Source organism: Mobula birostris, chromosome 14, assembly GCF_030028105.1.
Source record: "Mobula birostris isolate sMobBir1 chromosome 14, sMobBir1.hap1, whole genome shotgun sequence".
Lineage (NCBI taxonomy): Eukaryota > Metazoa > Chordata > Chondrichthyes > Myliobatiformes > Myliobatidae > Mobula > Mobula birostris.
In genome coordinates, this window is record NC_092383.1 from 48,926,357 (window position 1) to 48,945,967 (window position 19,611).

The following is a 19,611-nucleotide window of genomic DNA, read 5'->3' on the forward strand; positions in this document are numbered from 1 at the left end:
ATGGAGGGGTGGCCTGTCAGAGGAAGGTGTTTTACAGATTGTGGTATAAGAGGAAATTTTTTCTGATTTTGGTGGGTATAGGGAGGGTTGGGGTATCAGAGGAAGGTTTTTTCCATATTGTGGTGGGTGTCGGGGGGTGTGGGGTATCAGAGGAAGGGTTTTTACACATTGTGGTGTGTATAGTGTAGAGGGTTGTCTAAGATTACAGAGAGACATTGATAGGATGCAGAAGGTGGCTGAGAAATGGCAGACCGAGTTCAACCTGGAGAAGTGTAAGGTGGTACACTTTGGAAGGACAAACTCCTAGGCAAAGTACAAAGTAAATGGTAGGATACTTGGTAGTGTCAGGAGCAGAGGGATCTGGGGGTACATGTCCATATATCCCTGAAAGTGGCCTCACAGGTAGATAGGGTAGTTAAGAAAGCTAATGGGGCGTTAGCCTTCATAAGTCGAGGGATAGAGTTTTAGAGTCGCAAGGTAATGAAGCAGCTCTATAAAACTCTGCTTAGGCCGCACTTGGAGTACTATGTCCAGTTCTGGCCGCCTTACTGTAGGAAGGTTGTGGAAGCATTGGAAAGAGTACAGAGGAGTTTTACCAGGATGCTGACTGGTTTAGAGAGTATGGATTACGATCAGAGATTAAGGAAGCTAGGGCATTACTCTTTGGACAGAAGGAGGATGAGAGGAGACATGATAGAGGTATACAAGATATTAAAAGGAATAGATCGAGTGGACAGCCAGCACCTCTTCCCCAGGGCACCACTGCTCAATGCAAGAGGACCTATCTTTAAGATAAGGGGTGAGAATTTCAAGGGGGATATTCGAGAAAGGTTTTTTACTCAGAGAGTGGTTGGTGCCTGGAATGCACTGGCTGAGTCAATGGTGGAGGCAGATACACTGGTGAAATTTAAGAGACTACTAGACAAGTATATGGAGGTATTTAAGGTTGGGGGTCATATGGGAGGCAGGATTTAAGGGGCACAACACTGTGGGCCGAAGTGCCTGTACTGTGCTGTACTGTTCTATGGTTTATATGTATAGGGAGCAGTGGGGTGTCAGAGAAATATTCTTTACAGATTGTGATAGGTATAGGGAGGGGTGGGGCGTCAAGAGATTTTTGTACACAGATTGTGGTGGGTATTGGGAAGGGTGGGTGTCAGAGGAAGGTTTTTCACAGATTGTGGGTATAGGGAGGGGTGGGGTGTCAGAGGTGGGATCTTTATAGATTGTGGTGGGTACAGGGAGTTGTGGGGTTTCAGAAGAACGTGTTTACACATTCTGGTGAGCACAGGGAGGGGTGGGGTGTCAGAGGAAGGTTTTTTTCAACTGGTTGTGGTGGGTATAGGGAGGTGTGGTGTTTCAGAGGAAGGTTTTTTACAAATTGTGGTCGGTGTAGACAGGGGTGGGGTGTTAGACTAAGGTCTTTTACACCAATTGTGGTGGGTATAGGGAGGGGTGGGGTGTCAGACCAAGGTTTTTTAAACAAATTGTGGTTGGTATAGGGAGGGGTGGGGTGTCAGAGGAAGCTTTTTTACAGATTGTGGTTGTTATATGGAGGGGTGTCCTGTCAGAGGAAGGTGTTTTACACCAATTGAGGTCGGAAGCGGGAGGGGTGGGGTGTCAGAGGAAGGTTTTTTACACAGATTGTTGTGGGAATAGAGCGGGGTGGGGTGTCAGAGGAAGCTTTTTAACAAATTGTGGTGGGTATAGGGAGAGGTGGGGTTTCAGAGCGTCAGAGGAAGGTTTCTGTTTACAGATTGTGGTGGGTATGCGGAGGGGTAGGGTGGCACAGGAAGGATTTTTGCACCAATTGTGGTGGGAATACGGGGGGGTGTGGTGCCAGAGGAAGGTTTTTTAAACAGATTGTTGTGTGTAGGGAGGTGTGGGGTGACAGAGGCAGCTTTTTTACAGATTGTGATGGGGATAGGGAGGAGTGGGGTGTCAGAGGAAGGTTTTATTACAGATTGTGGTGGGTATAGGGAGGGGGGGTTATCAGAGGAAGGTTGTTTTACAGATAGTGGTGGGTACAGGGAGGGGTAGGGTATCTGAGGAAGGTGTTTTACACCGATTGTGGTGGGTGCAGGGAGGGGTGGGGTGTCAGAGGATGGTTTTTTACAGTTTGTGGTGGTTATATGGAGGGGTGGCCTGTCAGAGAAAGGGGTTTTACAGATTGTGGTGGGTAGAGGAAGTGGTGGGGTATCAGAGGAAGGTTTTTTCCATATTGTGTATGTCGGGAGGTGTGGGGTATCAGAGGAAGGGTTTTTACACATTGTGGTGTGTATAGTGTAGAGGGTTGTCGAAGAATGCAGGGAGACATTGATAGGATGCAGAAGTGGGCTGAGAAGTGGCAGACCGAGTTCAACCCGGAGAAGTGTAAGGTGGTACACTTTGGAAGGACAAACTCCAAGGCAGAGTACAAAGTAAATGGTAGGATACTTGGTAGTGTTCAGGAGCAGAGGGATCTGGGGGTACATGTCCATATATCCCTGAAAGTTGCCTCACAGGTAGATAGGGTAATTAAGAAAGCTAATGGGGCGTTAGCCTTCATAAATCCAGGGATAGAGTTTTAGAGTTGCAAGGTAATGAAGCAGCTCTATAAAACTCTGCTTAGGCCGCACTTGGAGTACTATGTCCAGTTCTGGTCGCCTCACTGTAGGAAGGATGTGGAAGCATTGGAAAGGGTACAGAGGAGCTTTACCAGGATGCTGCCTGGTTTAGAGAGTATGGATTATGATCAGAGATGAAGGGAGCTAGGGCATTGCTCTTTGGACAGAAGGAGGATGAGGGGAGACATGATAGAGGTATACAAGATATTAAGAGGAACAGATAGAGTGGACAGCCAGCGCCTCCTTCCCAGAAAACCACTGCTCAATGCAAGAGGATGTGGCTTTATGGTAAGGGGTGGGAATTTCAAGAGGAAGGTTTTTTTACATTAGAGGAAGGTTTTTTACTTAAGAGAGTGGTTGGTGCATGGAATGCACTGGCTGAGTCAGTTATGAAGGAAGATACACTAGTGAAATTTAAGAGACTACTAGACAAGTAAATGGAGGAATTTAACATTGGGGGTTATATGGGAGGCAGGGTTTAAGGGGTACAACATTGTGGGCCAAAGAGCCTGTACTGTGCTGTACTGTTCTATGTTCTATATGTATAGGGAGCGGTGGGGTGTCAGAGAAAGCTTCTTTATAGATTGTGATAGGTATAGGGAGGGGTGGGGTGTCAAGAGATTTTTGTACACAGATTCTGGTGGGTATAGGGAGGAGTGGGGTGTCAGAGGAAGGTTTTTTACAGATTGTGGTCGGTATAGGGACGGGTGGGGCGTCATTGGATGGTTTTTCACAGTGTGGTGGGTATTGGGAGGGGTGGTGTTTCAGTGGAAGTTTTTTTACAGTTTGAGGTGGGTACAGTGAGCAGTTGGGTGTCAGAGGAAGGTTTTTTAAACAAATTGTGGTGGGTATAGGGAGGGGTGGGATGTCAGAGAAGGGTGTTTTACACAGATTGTGGTTGGAATCGGGAGTGGTGGGGTGTCAGAGGAAGGATTTTTACACCGATTGTGGTGGGTATAGGGAGGGTGGGGTGTCAGAGGAAGCTTTTTACAGATTGTGGTGGTTATATGGAGGGGTGTCCTGTCAGAGGAAGGTGTTTTACACAGATTGTGGTTGGAAGCAGGCGGGGTAGGGTGTCAGAGGAAGTTTTTTTAAACAGATAGTTGCGTGTGGGGAGGTGTGGGGTGACAGAGGTAGCATTTTTACAGATTATGATGGGGATAGGGAGGGGTAGGTTGTCAGAGGAAGGTTTTTTATAGATTGTGGTCGGTATAGGGACATCAGAGGATTTTTTTTACACTGTGGTGGGTTTTGGGAGGGGTGGGGTTTCAGTGGAAAGTTTTTACAGGTCGTGGTGGGGATAGGGTGCCGTGGGATGTCAGAAGAAGGTTTTTTTTTACAGATTGAGGTGGGTATAGGGAGGGGTGGGGTGTCAGAGGAAGGTTTTTTAAACAGATTATGGTGGGTATAGAGAGGGGTGTAATCGGAGGAAGGATTTTTACAGATTGTGGTGTGTGTAGGGAGGAACGGGGTGTCAGTAGAAGGTTTTTTTTTACACATTCTGGTGGGGCTAGGGATGGGTGGGCTGTCAGAGGAAGGATTTTTACACTGTGGTGAGTATAGGGAGGGGTGGGGTGTCAGAGGAAGGTTTTACAGATTGTAGTGGGTATAGGGAGGGGTGGGGTGTCACAGTAAGATTTTTACACATTATGGTGGGTATAGGGAAGGGTGGGGTTTCAGAGGAAGCTTTTTTACGGATTGTGGGGGATATATGGAGGGGTGTCCTGTCAGAGGAAGGTGTTTTACACAGATTGTGGTCGGAAGTGGGAGGGGTAGGGTGTCAGAGGAAGGTTTTTTAAACAGATTGTTGTGTGTAGGGAGGTGTGGGGTGACAGAGGAAAGATTTTTTTTTACAAATTGTGGTGGGTATAGGGAGGAGTGGGGTGTCAGAGGAAGGTTTTCTACAGATTGTGGTGGGTATAGGGAGGAGGGGTTATCAGAAGAATGTTTTCTACAGACTGTGGTGGGTATAGGGACGGGTGGGGCGTCAGAGGAAGGTTTTCTACAGATTGTGGTGGGTATAGGGACGGGTGGGGTGTCAGAGGAAGGTTTTCTACAGATTGTGGTGGGTATAGGGACGGGTGGGGTGTCAGAGGAAGGTTTTCTACAGATTGTGATGGGGATAGGGATGGGTGGGGTGTCAGAGGAAGGTTTTCTACAGATTGTGGTGGATATTGGGAGGGGTGGGTGTCAGAGGAAGGTTTTTCACAGATCGTGGGTATAGGGAGGGGTGGGGTGTCAGAGGTGGGATCTTTATAGATTGTGGTGGGTACAGGCAGTTGTGGGGTTTCAGAGGAACGTTTTTACACATTCTGGTGAGCACAGGGAGGGGTGGGGTGTCAGAGGAAGGTTTTTTTCAACTGGTTGTGGTGGGTATAGGGAGGTGTGGTGTTTCAGAGGAAGGTTTTTTACAAATTGTGGTCGGTGTAGACAGGGGTGGGGTGTTAGACTAAGGTCTTTTACACCAATTGTGGTGGGTATAGGGAGGGGTGGGGTGTCAGACCAAGGTTTTTTAAACAAATTGTGGTTGGTATAGGGAGGGGTGGGGTGTCAGAGGAAGCTTTTTTACAGATTGTGGTTGTTATATGGAGGGGTGTCCTGTCAGAGGAAGGTGTTTTACACCAATTGAGGTCGGAAGCGGGAGGGGTGGGGTGTCAGAGGAAGGTTTTTTACACAGATTGTTGTGGGAATAGAGCGGGGTGGGGTGTCAGAGGAAGCTTTTTAACAAATTGTGGTGGGTATAGGGAGAGGTGGGGTTTCAGAGCGTCAGAGGAAGGTTTCTGTTTACAGATTGTGGTGGGTATGCGGAGGGGTAGGGTGGCACAGGAAGGATTTTTGCACCAATTGTGGTGGGAATACGGGGGGGTGTGGTGCCAGAGGAAGGTTTTTTAAACAGATTGTTGTGTGTAGGGAGGTGTGGGGTGACAGAGGCAGCTTTTTTACAGATTGTGATGGGGATAGGGAGGAGTGGGGTGTCAGAGGAAGGTTTTATTACAGATTGTGGTGGGTATAGGGAGGGGGGGTTATCAGAGGAAGGTTGTTTTACAGATAGTGGTGGGTACAGGGAGGGGTAGGGTATCTGAGGAAGGTGTTTTACACCGATTGTGGTGGGTGCAGGGAGGGGTGGGGTGTCAGAGGAAGGTTTTTTACAGTTTGTGGTGGTTATATGGAGGGGTGGCCTGTCAGAGAAAGGGGTTTTACAGATTGTGGTGGGTAGAGGAAGTGGTGGGGTATCAGAGGAAGGTTTTTTCCATATTGTGTATGTCGGGAGGTGTGGGGTATCAGAGGAAGGGTTTTTACACATTGTGGTGTGTATAGTGTAGAGGGTTGTCGAAGAATGCAGGGAGACATTGATAGGATGCAGAAGTGGGCTGAGAAGTGGCAGACCGAGTTCAACCCGGAGAAGTGTAAGGTGGTACACTTTGGAAGGACAAACTCCAAGGCAGAGTACAAAGTAAATGGTAGGATACTTGGTAGTGTTCAGGAGCAGAGGGATCTGGGGGTACATGTCCATATATCCCTGAAAGTTGCCTCACAGGTAGATAGGGTAATTAAGAAAGCTAATGGGGCGTTAGCCTTCATAAATCCAGGGATAGAGTTTTAGAGTTGCAAGGTAATGAAGCAGCTCTATAAAACTCTGCTTAGGCCGCACTTGGAGTACTATGTCCAGTTCTGGTCGCCTCACTGTAGGAAGGATGTGGAAGCATTGGAAAGGGTACAGAGCAGATTTACCAGGATGCTGCCTGGTTTAGAGAGTATGGATTATGATCAGAGATTAAGGGAGCTAGGGCATTACTCTTTGGACAGAAGGAGGATGAGAGGAGACATGATAGAGGTATACAAGATATTAAGAGGAACAGATGTAGTGGACACCCAGCACCTCTTCCCCAGGGCACCACTGCTCAATACCAGAGGCTTTAAGGTAAGGGGTGAGAATTTCAAGGGGGATATTCGAGGAAGGTTTTTTTACTCAGAGAGTGGTTGGTGCCTGGAATGCACTGGCTGAGTCAATGGTGGAGGCAGATACACTAGTGAAATTTAAGAGACTACTAGACAAATATATGAAGGAATTTAAGGTTGGGGGTCATATGGGAGGCAAGGTTTAAGGGGCACAACACTGTGGGCCGAAGTGCCTGTACTGTGTTGTACTGTTCTATGGTTTATATGTATAGGGAGCGTTGGGGTGTCAGAGAAATGTTCTTTACAGATTGTGATAGGTATAGGGAGGGGTGGGGTGTCAAGAGATTTTTGCACACAGATTGTGGTGGGTATTGGGAGGGGTGGGTGTCAGAGGTGGGATCTTTATAGATTGTGGTGGATACAGTGAGTGGTGGGGTTTCAGAGGAACGTTTTTACACATTCTGGTGAGCAGGGAGGTGTGGGGTGTCAGAGGAAGGTTTTTTACAGATTGTGGTGGGAATAGGGCAGAGTGGTGTGTCAGAGGAAGCTTTTTAACAAATTGTGGTGGGTATAGGGAGAGGTGGGGTTTCAGAGCGTCAGAGGAAGGTTTCTGTTTACAGATTGTGGTGGGTATGCGGAGGGGTGGGGTGGCACAGGAAGGATTTTTGCACCAATTGTGGTGGGTATAGGGAGGGGTGTGGTGTCAGAGGAAGGTTTTTTACAGATTGTGGTGGGTATTGGGAGGGGAGGGGTGTCAGAGGAAGGTTTTTTTCAACTGGTTGTGGTGGGTATAGGGAGGTGTGGTCTTTCAGAGGAAGGTTTTTTTACAGATTCTGGTGGGTGTAGGCAGGGGTGGGTTGTCAGACTAAGGTCTTTTACACCAATTGTGGTGGGTATAGGGAGGAGTGGGGTGTCAGACTAAGGTCTTTTACACCAATTGTGGTGGGTATAGGGAGGAGTGGGATGTCAGAGAAAGGTGTTTTACACAGATTGTGGTTGGAAGCGGGAGTGGTGGGGTGTCAGAGGAAGGACTTTTACACTGATTGTCGTGGGTATAGGGAGGGTGGGGTGTCAGAGGAAGGTTTTTACACAGATTGTGGTTGGAAGCAGGAGGAGTAGGGTCTCAGAGGAAAGTTTTTTTAAACAGATTGTTGTGTGCAGGGAGGTGTGGGGTGACAGAGGCAGCTTTTTTACAGATTGTGATGGGTATAGGGAGGGGGGGTTATCAAGGGAATGTTTTTTACAGATTGTGGTGGTTATATGGAGGGGTGTCCTGTCAGAGGAAGGTATTTTACGTAGATTGTGGTCGGAAGCAGGAGGGGTAGGGTCTCAGAGGGAGGTTTTTTTAAACAGATTGTTGTGTGTAGGGAGGTGTGGGGTGTCAGAGGAAGGTTTTCTACAGATTGTGGTGGGTATAGGGACGGGTGGGGCATCAGAGGAAGGTTTTTTAAACAGATTGTTGTGTGCAGGGAGGTGTGGGGTGACAGAGGCAGCTTTTTTACGGATTGTGATGGGGATAGGGATGGGTGGGGCGTCAGAGGAAGGTTTTTTTTACACAGATTGTGGTGGGTATAGGGAGGGGGGGTTATCAGGGGAATGTTTTTTACAGACTGTGGTGGGTACAGGGAAGGGTGGGGAGTCAGAGGAAGGTTTTTTACACCAGTTGTGCTGGGTACACGGAGGGGTGGGGTTTCAGAGGATGGTTTTTCACAGATTGTGGTGGGTACAGGGAGGGGTGGGGTGTCAGAGGAAGGTTTTTTACAGTTTGTGGTGGTTATATGGAGGGGTGGCCTGTCAGAGGAAGGTGTTTTACAGGTTGTCGTGGGTACAGGGAGAATTGGGGTGTCCGAGGAGGGTTTTTACAGTTTGTGGTGGTTATATGGAGGGGTGGCCTGTCAGAGGAAGGTGTTTTACAGATTGTGGTGTAAGAGGAAATTTTTTCTGATTTTGGTGGGTATAGGGAGGGTTGGGGTATCAGAGGAAGGTTTTTTCCATATTGTGGTGGGTGTCGGGGGGTGTGGGGTATCAGAGGAAGGGTTTTTACACATTGTGGTGTGTATAGTGTAGAGGGTTGTCAAAGATTACAGAGAGAGATTGATAGGATGCAGAAGTGGGCTGAGAAGTGGCAGACCAAGTTCAACCCGCAGAAGTGTAAAGTGGTACACTTTGGAAGGACAAACTCCAAGGCAAAGTACAAAGTAAATGGTAGGATACTTGGTAGTGTTCAGGAGCAGAGGGATCCGGGGTTACATGTCCACAGATCCCTGAAAGTTGAATCACAGGTAGATAAGGGTAGTTAAGAAAGCTAATGGGGCGTTAGCCTTCATAAATCCAGGGATAGAGTTTAAGAGTCACGATGTAATGATGCGGCTCTATAAAACTCTGGTTAGGCCGCACTTTGAGTACTATGTCCAGTTCTGGTCGCCTCACTGTAGGAAGGGTGTGGAAGCACTGGAAAGGGTACAGAGCAGATTTACCAGGATGCTGCCTGGTTTAGAGAGTATGCATTATGATCAGAGATTAAGGGAGCTAGGGCATTGCTGTTTGGAGAGAAGGAGGATGTGAGGAGACATGATAGTGGTATGCAAGGTATTAAGAGGAACAGATAGACTGGACAGCCAGCGCCTCTTCCCCAGGGCACCACTGCTGAATACAAGAGGACATGGCTTTAAGGTAAGGGGTGGGAATTTCAAGGGGGACATTAGAGGAAGGTTTTTTACTCAGAGAGTGGTTGGTGCGTGGAATGCACTGGCTGAGTCAGTGGTGGAGGCAGATACACTAGTGAAATTTAAGAGACTACTAGAGAAGTATATGGAGGAATTTAACGTTGGGGGTTATATGGGAGGCAAGGTTTAAGGGGCACAACATTGTGGGCCGAAGAGCCTGTACTGTGCTGTACTGTTCTATGTTCTATATGTATAGGGAGCGGTGGGGTGTCAGAGAAAGCTTCTTTACAGATTGTGATAGGTATAGGGAGGGGTGGGGTGTCAGAGGAAGGTTTTTTATATAGATTGAGGTGAGTATAGGGAGGTGTGGGATGTCAGAGGAAGGATTTTTTTTACAGATTGTGGTGGGTATAGGGAGTGGTGGGGTGTCAGTGCAAGGTTTTTTTAGGGAGATGTAGGTGTCAGAGGAAGGTGTTTTACAGATTGTGGTGGGTATAGGGAGGGGTGGGGTTTCAGAAGAAAGTTGTTTTACAGAGATTGTAGTGGGTATAGGGAGGGGTGGGGTGTCAGAAGAAGGTTTTTGAGAGATTGTGGTGGGTATAGGGAGGGGTGTGGTTTCAGAGGAATTTTTTTACAAATTGTGGTGGGTATCATGATGGGTGGGGTGTTAGAGGAAGGTTTTTTACACATTGTGGTGGGTATAGGGAGAGGTGGTGTGTTTGAGGATGGTTTCTTCCACTGATTGTGGTGTGTGTGGGAAATACCCTGCCAGGGGTGCTGGAAGAAGCAGATGCATTAGGGACATTTATGAGATGCTTAGATAGGCACATGGATGATAGAAAATTGGAGGGTTATGCAGAAAGGAAGGTTAGATTGATCTTAGAGTTTGTTGAAAGGTCGGCACAACACCATGGGCCAAAGCGCCTGTATTGTGCTGAAATGGTCCGTGTTCTATGTATTTAAAGCAAGGGTGTAATTCTAAAGGTTTATAAGGCCTTGGTCAGACCACATTTGGAGTCTGGTGAGCAGTTTTGGGCCCCACTCCTGAGAAAGGACGTGCTGCATTGGAGAGGGTCCAGAGATTCATGAAAATGATCATGGTGAAGGTGAACACACAAGGAAGTTTGATGTCTCTGGGCCTGTACTCACTGGAATTTAGATGAATGGGGAGTTTCATTGAAGCATACCAGATATTGAAAAGCCTAGAAAAAGTGTTGATTCAGAGGATGTTTCGGATAGTATGAAGGCACAGCCTCAGAATACAAGGACATCCCTTTAGAACAGAGATGAAGAGGAATTTTTTTTAGCCAGAGGGTGGTGAATCTGTGGATTAATTGCCACAGGCAGCTGTGGAGACCAAATCATTGGATATATTTAAAGCAGGGATTGATAGGTTCTTGATTAGTCAGGGTGTGAAAGGCTGTGGGAGAAGGCAAGAGATTGGGGTTAAGAAGCAAAATAAATCAGACATGATTGAAGAGTTGACCAGAATTCTTGCGCCGTATGGGCAAATTCTGCTGTTATGTCTTATGGTTTTATAGAAAAGCAACAGAGCTCTCTTCCACGCAGAGGATATCTGGCCTCACCTGCATCCCGATGACTGCATATATGAAGAACAGCATCACGATGAGGAGTGCGACATAGGGAAGGGCCTGCAAAAATCAAAACAAGACCAATGAAGTCTGACCCAGAACCTATCCAGTCCCTCCTCACACTCTCACAGATTTTGATAAGCACTCAGCTGAGGTACAAAAGTTTAAAAGTACGTACCAGCAAGCTAAAGGACAGCTTCTACCCCACTTTAATCAGACGCTTGATAACGGTAAGATGGACTCTAGCCCATTATGAACTTGCACGGCATTGTTCGGTAGCTTGTACACTTTACTCTGCACTGTCTTGTTTTACCCTGTGGACACAGCTCAGCACGTCCATGAACTCTGCCTACACTTCTCAATGCCTCAGTAAAGCAGCCAGCTTAATCACAGAGCCCACCCACCCTGGCCATTCTCTCTTCTCCCATCAAGCTGAAGATACAAAAGTCTGAAAGCACGTACCACCAGGCTGGAGAACTCACTGTTATCAGATCTCTTGGCCTCACAATCTACCTCATTATGATCTTGCACTTTATCTAGTTCCTTCAATTTCTCCACCAATGATGGGGTAGTTTTTGATGTCCAGCACGGTCTTGTGATAATAAAAAAGGTGTTTAAAAAAGACAAAAATATGTTTAGTTTGCTCCATAGAAGCCACTGCATCTGAGCTCACCACCATCTTAGCAGAAGTCCCCCATTGTTAATGCAAGCCACCCATTTCACTCTATGTTTCAATTTACACATAATAAATAAACCTGAATCTGAAAATACGTTTAACAGGTGACTGCTACATGGAGGCTAGGCAATGGAATGGGTACTGATTCAAAATTGTTTAATGTCATTTCCAGTACACAAATGTAAAGGAGAACAAAATATTGTTACTCCGAATCGGATACAGCACAAAAAAAACAATAAAACAAAGAACACAATAAATATAAATACAAAACATAGCTTATATACATAGATTGATTGTATGTGTCACAACCACGGATTCGGCAGCACAACAAATACAGCAATTGCACTCATGAATATGCATGTATCAGCTAATTATTACATTGTGATGGTACTTAACTCCATTCTTTTTGTCATGGTGCTTGAGCAAAGCACAGCAACGTTTCACTGCCTGCTTGTACTCGGCTTTGCATTCGTTTTGTATTTTAGTGATTCCATTTAGCCACAGTGTTGGCTTCATTTTCCATCTGAGAGTTTTAGTTAACGGCCCTGTTTGGTCTAGTGTTTATTGTTTTTCTCTCCCTCTAACTTTGTTCTCATTAAAGTCTGTGAACTATCAACCCGCTTCAGTGTCGCTCGTTCCGCGCTTGGGCCATATCCGAACCCAGGAACAGCAAGTCTCAACCACACAAAGATGGACCCAGCAGACAGAGAGACAGCAGCTGACCTTGGCCCTGAGATTCATTGGTCAGGTAGGGGACAAGCTACAGGCAATTTCATCTGTTCTGAGTGAAGTTATGGAAGCAGTGAGGCACATAATCTCTGCCAATAAGCCTGGGCTCATCTGGAAAACAGGTATCATCCCTCACAGCAACTGCTCAACAGCTCACTGCAGACAATCGGAGTCAGCCAGCTCACTGTGAACAGCCAGCATCAGCTGACGGCCATTAACATTCTCCTCAACACAATTCAGCAGCCTCTGGCCGCCTCAGTCCCACTCCCAGCAACTCGCAGGTCCTCCTTTTCTGCTGCCCCAACAATCTCTGCTACTAATGCTCCTGCTTCCGTGCCTGGACCAGAACTGGCTCCCACATTCGGACTCCCACAGACACCCATGCCCGTACAGGAACCGAGTATTCCACCACCAGGCAGATATGCTAGTGATTCTGATGGCTGCAGGAATTTTATTACCCAATGCGAGCTGACATTCCAAGCCCAGCCTGGTCATTTTGGTGATGATGCGCGAAAACTGGCATACATGGTCAATCTTCAGGATGGACCTCCATTCAGCCTGTTCATTGGTTTACGGGAGCAAGGATACCCTGCAGCCCAGTTGTTCTGACATTTTGTGGTGGAGTTAAGGAGGGCTTCCTGATCTTCCAGTACGGGGTCAGGAGGCTGCCCACCGACTCTTGGACCTGCGCCAAGGCAGAGGAACAGTGAGAGCCTATGCAGTCAAATTCTGTACCCTTACAGTAGAGACAGGATGGAATGAGCAATCTCTCATCACTGCCTTCCAGCGTGGACTGAATGCAGGGGTCCAGCATGAGATCGCTGTCCGTGATGAGCAGGATGGCCTGGATGACCTGATTAATCTGGCTATTCGAGTTGACGACCGGGTAACTGAGTGGTGCAGAGAAAGAATGTTTCAAACTTCCTATGCACCGCCAGATCACCGTCTTTCCTCGCCCTCTCTCCCTCCCTCACCTGATCACCGTCTTTCCTCGCCCTCTCCCCCTCCCTCACCTGATCACCATCTTTCCTCGCCCTCTCCCCCTCCCTCAGCACCCAGCATCCAGTCCACGGAGGAGCCTATGCAGGTGGGGCGCATGCACCTGTCTCAGGAGGAATGAGAGCGGTGCCGGAGGACAGGTGGACAGCCTTTACTGTGGTGATCCAGGACACTTCTGGGTGGCATGTCCAGTAAAAGAGGATACCGGTCAGCAGGGAGGGGAATCCTGATGGGTCAGTTCTCTCTTCAGTCAGCTTCCTAATTGTGTAATGCTTGCAGCTTCCTTGTCGTGGCAGGAAATGATAAAGTAGTGGGAGTTGGGGGTGTGGAGGTGTTGATCAGCCTTACTGCTTGGGGAAAGTGTTTTTGAATCTGGTGGTCCTGGTGTGGATGCTACACAGCCTCCTTTCTGATGGGAGTGGGGCAAACAGTTGATGAGCAGGGTGGGTGGTATCCTGCGTGATGTTACTGGCTCTTTTCTGGCACCTTTCTGCACACGTGTCCTTGATGATGAGTGGATAATGGTGCATGTGGGAAAAAAGAAGGTAAGAAATAGTATAGGAATAATGAAAACTTTGGATCTGGAGAGCCCTTTCTTTCAAGGCTGAGCCACTATCCTGTTGACATCAGCTTGTAATAAAGAGAAAGTTTGTTCTGAAGGTGACCCCAGAATCCACGTAAGTTCTTTCCGTCCTCACCCCCCATGCTCTGCCTTCTCTGCAACTAACTGCCTTTTCCCTGTCCCCATGCTATCTTCCCTGTGCCCACATTTCCAGGCTTGTCTCACCTGGAAGGACTTGATGAATGTCCACAGCAGAGTTCGCACACCCTCTCCTCGGCTCAGCAGCTTGACCAGCCGCATCACGCGGAACAAGCGGAAGAAAGAGATGGAGATGCGGGAGGTGTCCTCAGAATCCTGGCAACCATCCGGGAAAACAGAAAAAAGAATCGATTACATGTGCTGGAGGGGGCACTCAACACAGTGGCGACCAGATGCGAGGATGGAGCGGGGAGTCAGTGAAGCTGAGGAGAAGGAGGTAGTTAGAAGGTATGTGGAGGGAAATGGAATAGGCAGGAGACCACAAAAAAGAACTACATTTTGAAACAGACTTGCATGACATCAGGACATCCCAAAATGTATTACTGCCAATGAGGGGTATTCACTATTATAATATAGGATATTAAACCATTTAAATGCAACGTAAATAGACTTGAATGACAGGATAAAAACATTGCAAATGGAGATAAATGCAGAGAACTATGACATCATGCATGTCGGCAAGAGGAATCGAGAGTTGGATGACTTTCAAAGTGGAGAGATACTGCCAATGAGTGAAGTTCAGAGAGATCTCAGAGTCTGAGATATCAGTAAGTGAAGATTGGAGAGACTGTGTAGTTTAAGATACTGTCAGTGAGTGAAATTCGGAGAGATCGCGGAGTTTGAGATACTGTCAGTGAGTGAAGTTCATAGAGATCTCAGTCTGAGATATCAGTAAGTGAAGATTGGAGAGATCGCGTAGTTTGAGATACAGGTTTCCCCCGCCATCCGAAGGTAGAGCGTTCCTATGAAACGGTTCGTAAGCTGGAATGTTGTAAAGCGAAGAAGCAATTACCATTTATTTATATGGGAAAATTTTGTGAGCGTTCGCAGATCCAAAAATAACCTACCAAATCATGCCAAATAACACATAAAACCTAAAATAACAGTAACATATAGTAAAAGCAGGAATGATATGATAAATACACAGCCTATATAAAGTAGAAATACTTTTCCACAATCATTGCCGGCACTGTTCTCTGTAGCGAAAATCTCACGCAAGCGCTCTCGGCAGAAACACTCTCTCCAGTAACCTTTAAGCTATGAAGCTGCCAAATCATACCAAATAACACATAAAAATACACAGTCTATATAAAGTAGAAATAATGTATGTACAGTGTAGTATCACTTACGGGGATTGGGAACACAGCTTGCCGAGCACACTGACGATGGTGTGTTAGACTGAGTCATCGGAGTTTGGGTGGTGCAGTGGCCCCCACCCTCCAGGCCGCCGACCGATACCGATTTGCGGAGAATGCAGGCACAAAGCACATCTTTAAGAAAAAAGCCGAAATAAACAAGCTAATTAATTAGGTGCCACCTGGCATGTAATTGTCGGCCCAGATCAGAGGCGACGCAATCGGCAATCACCTCTGATCTGGGCTGACATGTACGTGCCGAGTGGCACCTAATTAATTAGCTTGTTTATTTCAGCTTTTTTCTTAAAGATTTGCTGTGTGCCTCCCGGCTACCACTGCATTTTCCGCGAATTGTTATCTGTCCGCAGCCTGGGGATTGGGGTGGTGGGATACTGGGGTGTCATCTCATCGTCATCTGTTTCCATCAGGGCAGGTAGGTCATCATCTTCTATGTCTGCCTGCCTTGATATCGAAGGTCGAGGTTCATTGTCTGCTGTGGCTGATGTGGAAGGCTTGCCTGAATGCTGAGCCTCGTGCATTTTTAGATCATACAGTTCTTTGTAAGCACTCAAACCATCCTGCAAATATCCCCTAAACCTATGTGCCCTTTCAAAATTAAAGTCCTACTTTATCATTACAGCGAAAATCTCACGCAGTCGCCTCATGTACAGTTCCTGGACGACTTCACTTTCACTACTGAATTCGGTTTTGATTGTTAACCTTTCCCCTTCCAATTGTATCAGCTCTTCATCAATCAGTTCTTGGTCATGGGATGCCAAAACCTCTTCAACATCATCTTCGTCAACTTCCACAAGCCAAACTCACTTTGTCCTTACTTCGTTCACCACGATCGAAACGCTTAATTATGTCTAGTTTTACGCTAAGTGTAACACCTTTACGAGCTCTTTTAGGCTTTTCCAACATCTTGCAAACGGCTGCTCACAGGCATGTGTTAAAGCAATACCAGCGAGAATGCCGTTCCGAATCTGGGGGAGAGCGGCTGTTCGGGGCGCGCGCTGCTTCTCCCCATGCACTGCTTTTCTTTGTAACAGTGAAAACACCTTCTGTTAGCGAAAACAGGTACTAATGTAGGTCTTTCGTAACAGTGAGGTTTCGTAAAGCAAACGTTCAAAAAGCAGGGGACACCTGTACTGTCAGTGAATGAAGTAGAGAGATCTCAGAGTTTGAGATGTTATCAATGAGTAAAGTTCAGAGATCACTGAGTTTGAGATACTGCCAGTGAGTGAAGTTCAAATGATCTCAGAGTTGAGATACTGTCAGTGAGTGAATTTCAGAGATCTCAGAGTTGAGATATTGCCAGTGAGTGAAGTTCATAGAGATATCAGAGTTTGAGCACATTAATCACGAAAGGTTAGTAGGCAGCTCCAACAAGTAGTGACGAAGACACAGTGGATTGGCCTAGATTGGTCTCTCTTCCATTCAAAACATACTTATCAGGGGTGCTGTATACACAGAATCCTTAGCATGTCAATGATCAAAAACATTTCTTGGACTGCCAGCCAACAAGCAGGAGGTACCATAGCATTAAGATAAGGACTGTTGGGATGGGAAACAGCTTCTTTCTCCAGGGCATTAAGACCATTGAACACCCTGCCAATCACCTAGTTCTCATCACATACTGTTTACTTTAAAACTTGTTTCATAAATGTAGATTATTATTCGTTAATTTATGTATGTGTGTGTGTGTGTATATATGAATTGTGTAAGTGTGCATGTATGTGTGCGTGTAGTGAGTGTGTGTGATTGAGTGAATGTGTGTAGGTGCATGAGTGTGAGTATGCACGCGTGTGTGCACGTACGTGTGCGTATGCGTATATGTACGCATCTTGGTCCAGAGCAACATTGTTTTATTGGCTATATAAATGTGTATGGTTGAATGACAATACATGAAACCAATCGACACCGATGATTACAGGGCTTCACTTCGGTATGAGCTCAATGCCATCTACGCTCACTTTGACAATCAAAACACAGAGGAACCTTCACAAACTCCCACTGCCCCTGATGACTCTATGATTTCAGTTTCTGAGGCTGACACAAGAGCATCCTTCGTGATGGTGAATCCACCACTTGGCTTAGTTGGGGGGGTACTTGGCTGAGTACTAGAGTCCTATGCTGATCAACAGTATGTTCACCGATACCTTTAACCTCTCGCTTTGGCAGTCGGAGGTACCCAACTGCTTCCAGCAGGCTTCATTTGTAGGCCTATGAAAAATGTGGTAACCTGCCTCGATGACTTTCATTCAGTAGCACTTAAATCCACAGTAATGAAGTGTTTTGAGAGGCTCGTGATGAAATGTATCAACTCCAGCCCGAGAGGCAACTTGGATCCACTCCAATTTGCCTACCAGCATAACAGGTTCGTAGCAGATGCCATCTCACTGGCTCTTCACTAAACCCTGGAACATCTGGACAGCAAAGTTGTGTACATCAGAATGCTCTTTGTCGACTATAGCTTGGCATTCATCACTATCATCGCTCAAAGCTAATCAATAAGCTTCAATACCTTGGTCTTTGTACTTCCTTTGTAATTGGATCAGCAATTTCCTCACTTGTAGACTCCAGACTGTTCGGATTGGCAACAACATCTCCTCCATGATCTCCATCAGCACAGGCGCACCACAAAGCTGTGTGCTTAGCCCCCTGCTCTACTCACTTTACACTTATGACTGTGAGGCTCAGCACATTTTCATGTTAACTGACCACACCATTGTCATAGACTGAATCAAAGGTGGTGACAAATCAGCATATTGGCATGAGATTGAAAATCTGCCTAAGTGGTGCCACAACAACAGCCTCTCATCCAATGTCAGCAAGGCAAAGAAGATAATTATTGACTTCAGGAGGAGGAAGCTAAAAGTCCATAAGCCAGTCGTCATCAGGGGATAAGAGGTGGAGAGGGTCAGCAACTTTAAATTCCTTGGTCGTTATCATTTGAGATGGTCTGTCCTGGGCCCAACGCGCAAGTGCTATGAAGAAAGCACTGCAGTGCCTCTATTTCCTTAGAAGTTTGTGAAGATTTGGCATGACGTCTAAAACTTTGACAAACTTCTAGAGATGTGTGGTGGAGAGTATATTGACTGATTGCATCACAGCCTGGTATGGAAACACCAATGCTCTTAAATAGAAAAGCCTAGAAAATGTAGTGGATATGGCCAGTCCATCACAGGTAAAACCCTTCCCATTATTGGAACCCCCTGCCAATACCCCAGTCTGACCTCGGTCTTTGTCCCACCACACAGACCTTTAGTTCCATTCATTTTCAACTCCTTAACATTAACTCTGGAAATTTGGAGAAATGAAATGCAGATTGGGTTTCTTCTTTGCAGGGCACCTGTGTTTGTTCTGCAGGGGTGGTCCCATAAGAAATAGGAGCATAATTAGGCCATCTAGTCTGCTTCGCCATTCTATCATGACAGATTTGTTGTCTGATTTATTATCCCTCTCAACCCCATTCTCTTGCCTTCTCAACATAATCTTTGACACCCTGACTAATTAAGAACCCATCAACCTCCACTTTAAATGTTCTCAATGATTTTAATTTTCAACACATAGACTGGGAAGCCCATTCTGTAAAAGGGCTGGGTGGTTTGGAGTTTGTAAAATGTGTGCAGGATAGTTTTTTGAAGCAATACATAGCGGTACCAACTAGAGAATGGGCAGTGTTCGATCTCCTGTTAGGGAATGAGACAGATCAGGTAACGGAGGTATTTGTTGGGGAGCACTTCGGGTCCAGTGATCACAATACAATTAGTTTCAGTGTAATTATGGAGAACGATAGGACTGGACCTAGGATTGAGATTTTTGATTGAAGAAAGGCTAACTCTGAGGAGTTGCAAAAGGATTTAGAAGGAGTGGATTGGAAAAATTTGTTTTATGGGAAGGATGTAATAGAGAAATGGAGGTCATTTAAAGGTGACATTTTGAGCGTTCAGAATCTTTATGTTTATGTTAGGTTGAAAGGAAAGGTTAAAAGTTTGAGAGATATATTAGAAACCTGGTTCAGAAAAAGAGAGGGATCTTCAATAAATATAGGCAGCTTGGAGTTAATGAGGTACTCGAGGAATATAAAGAATGTAAAAAGAATCTTAAGAAAGAAATTAGAAAAGCTAAAAGAAGATACGAGGCTGCTTTGGCAAGTAAGATGAAAATAAATCGAAAGGATTTCTACAGTTATGTTAGTGGCAAAAGGATGGTGAGGGATAAAATTGGTCCCTTAGAGAATCAGAGTGGGCGGCTGGGTGCGGAGCCAAAAGAGATGGGGGAGATTTTGAACAATTTCTTTTCTTCGGTATTCATTAAGGAGAAGGATATTGAATTGTGTAAGGTAAAGGAAACAAGTAGGGTAATTATGAAAAGTATGACAATTAAAGAAGAGGAAGTACTGGCACTTTTAAGGAATATATATATTCAGTTCTGGTCACCGAATTATAGGAAAGATGTCAATAAAATTGAGAGTACAGAGG

The 19,611-nt window shown here is 46.1% G+C and overlaps 1 protein-coding gene across 2 annotated transcripts in view; it reads right to left on the reverse strand.

Annotated features, from left to right (window-relative positions):
* Positions 1 to 19,611, reverse strand: part of LOC140209887 (voltage-dependent L-type calcium channel subunit alpha-1S-like) — a 419,288-nt gene that overhangs the window by 118,839 nt on the left and 280,838 nt on the right. For both annotated transcript variants that reach the window (XM_072278518.1, XM_072278519.1), the window contains 2 exons: positions 13,956 to 14,084; positions 10,759 to 10,824 (listed from right to left, as the gene is read on the reverse strand). In XM_072278518.1, coding sequence (XP_072134619.1) covers positions 10,759 to 10,824; positions 13,956 to 14,084 — 195 coding nt within the window. The remainder of the gene's footprint in view (positions 1 to 10,758; positions 10,825 to 13,955; positions 14,085 to 19,611) is intronic.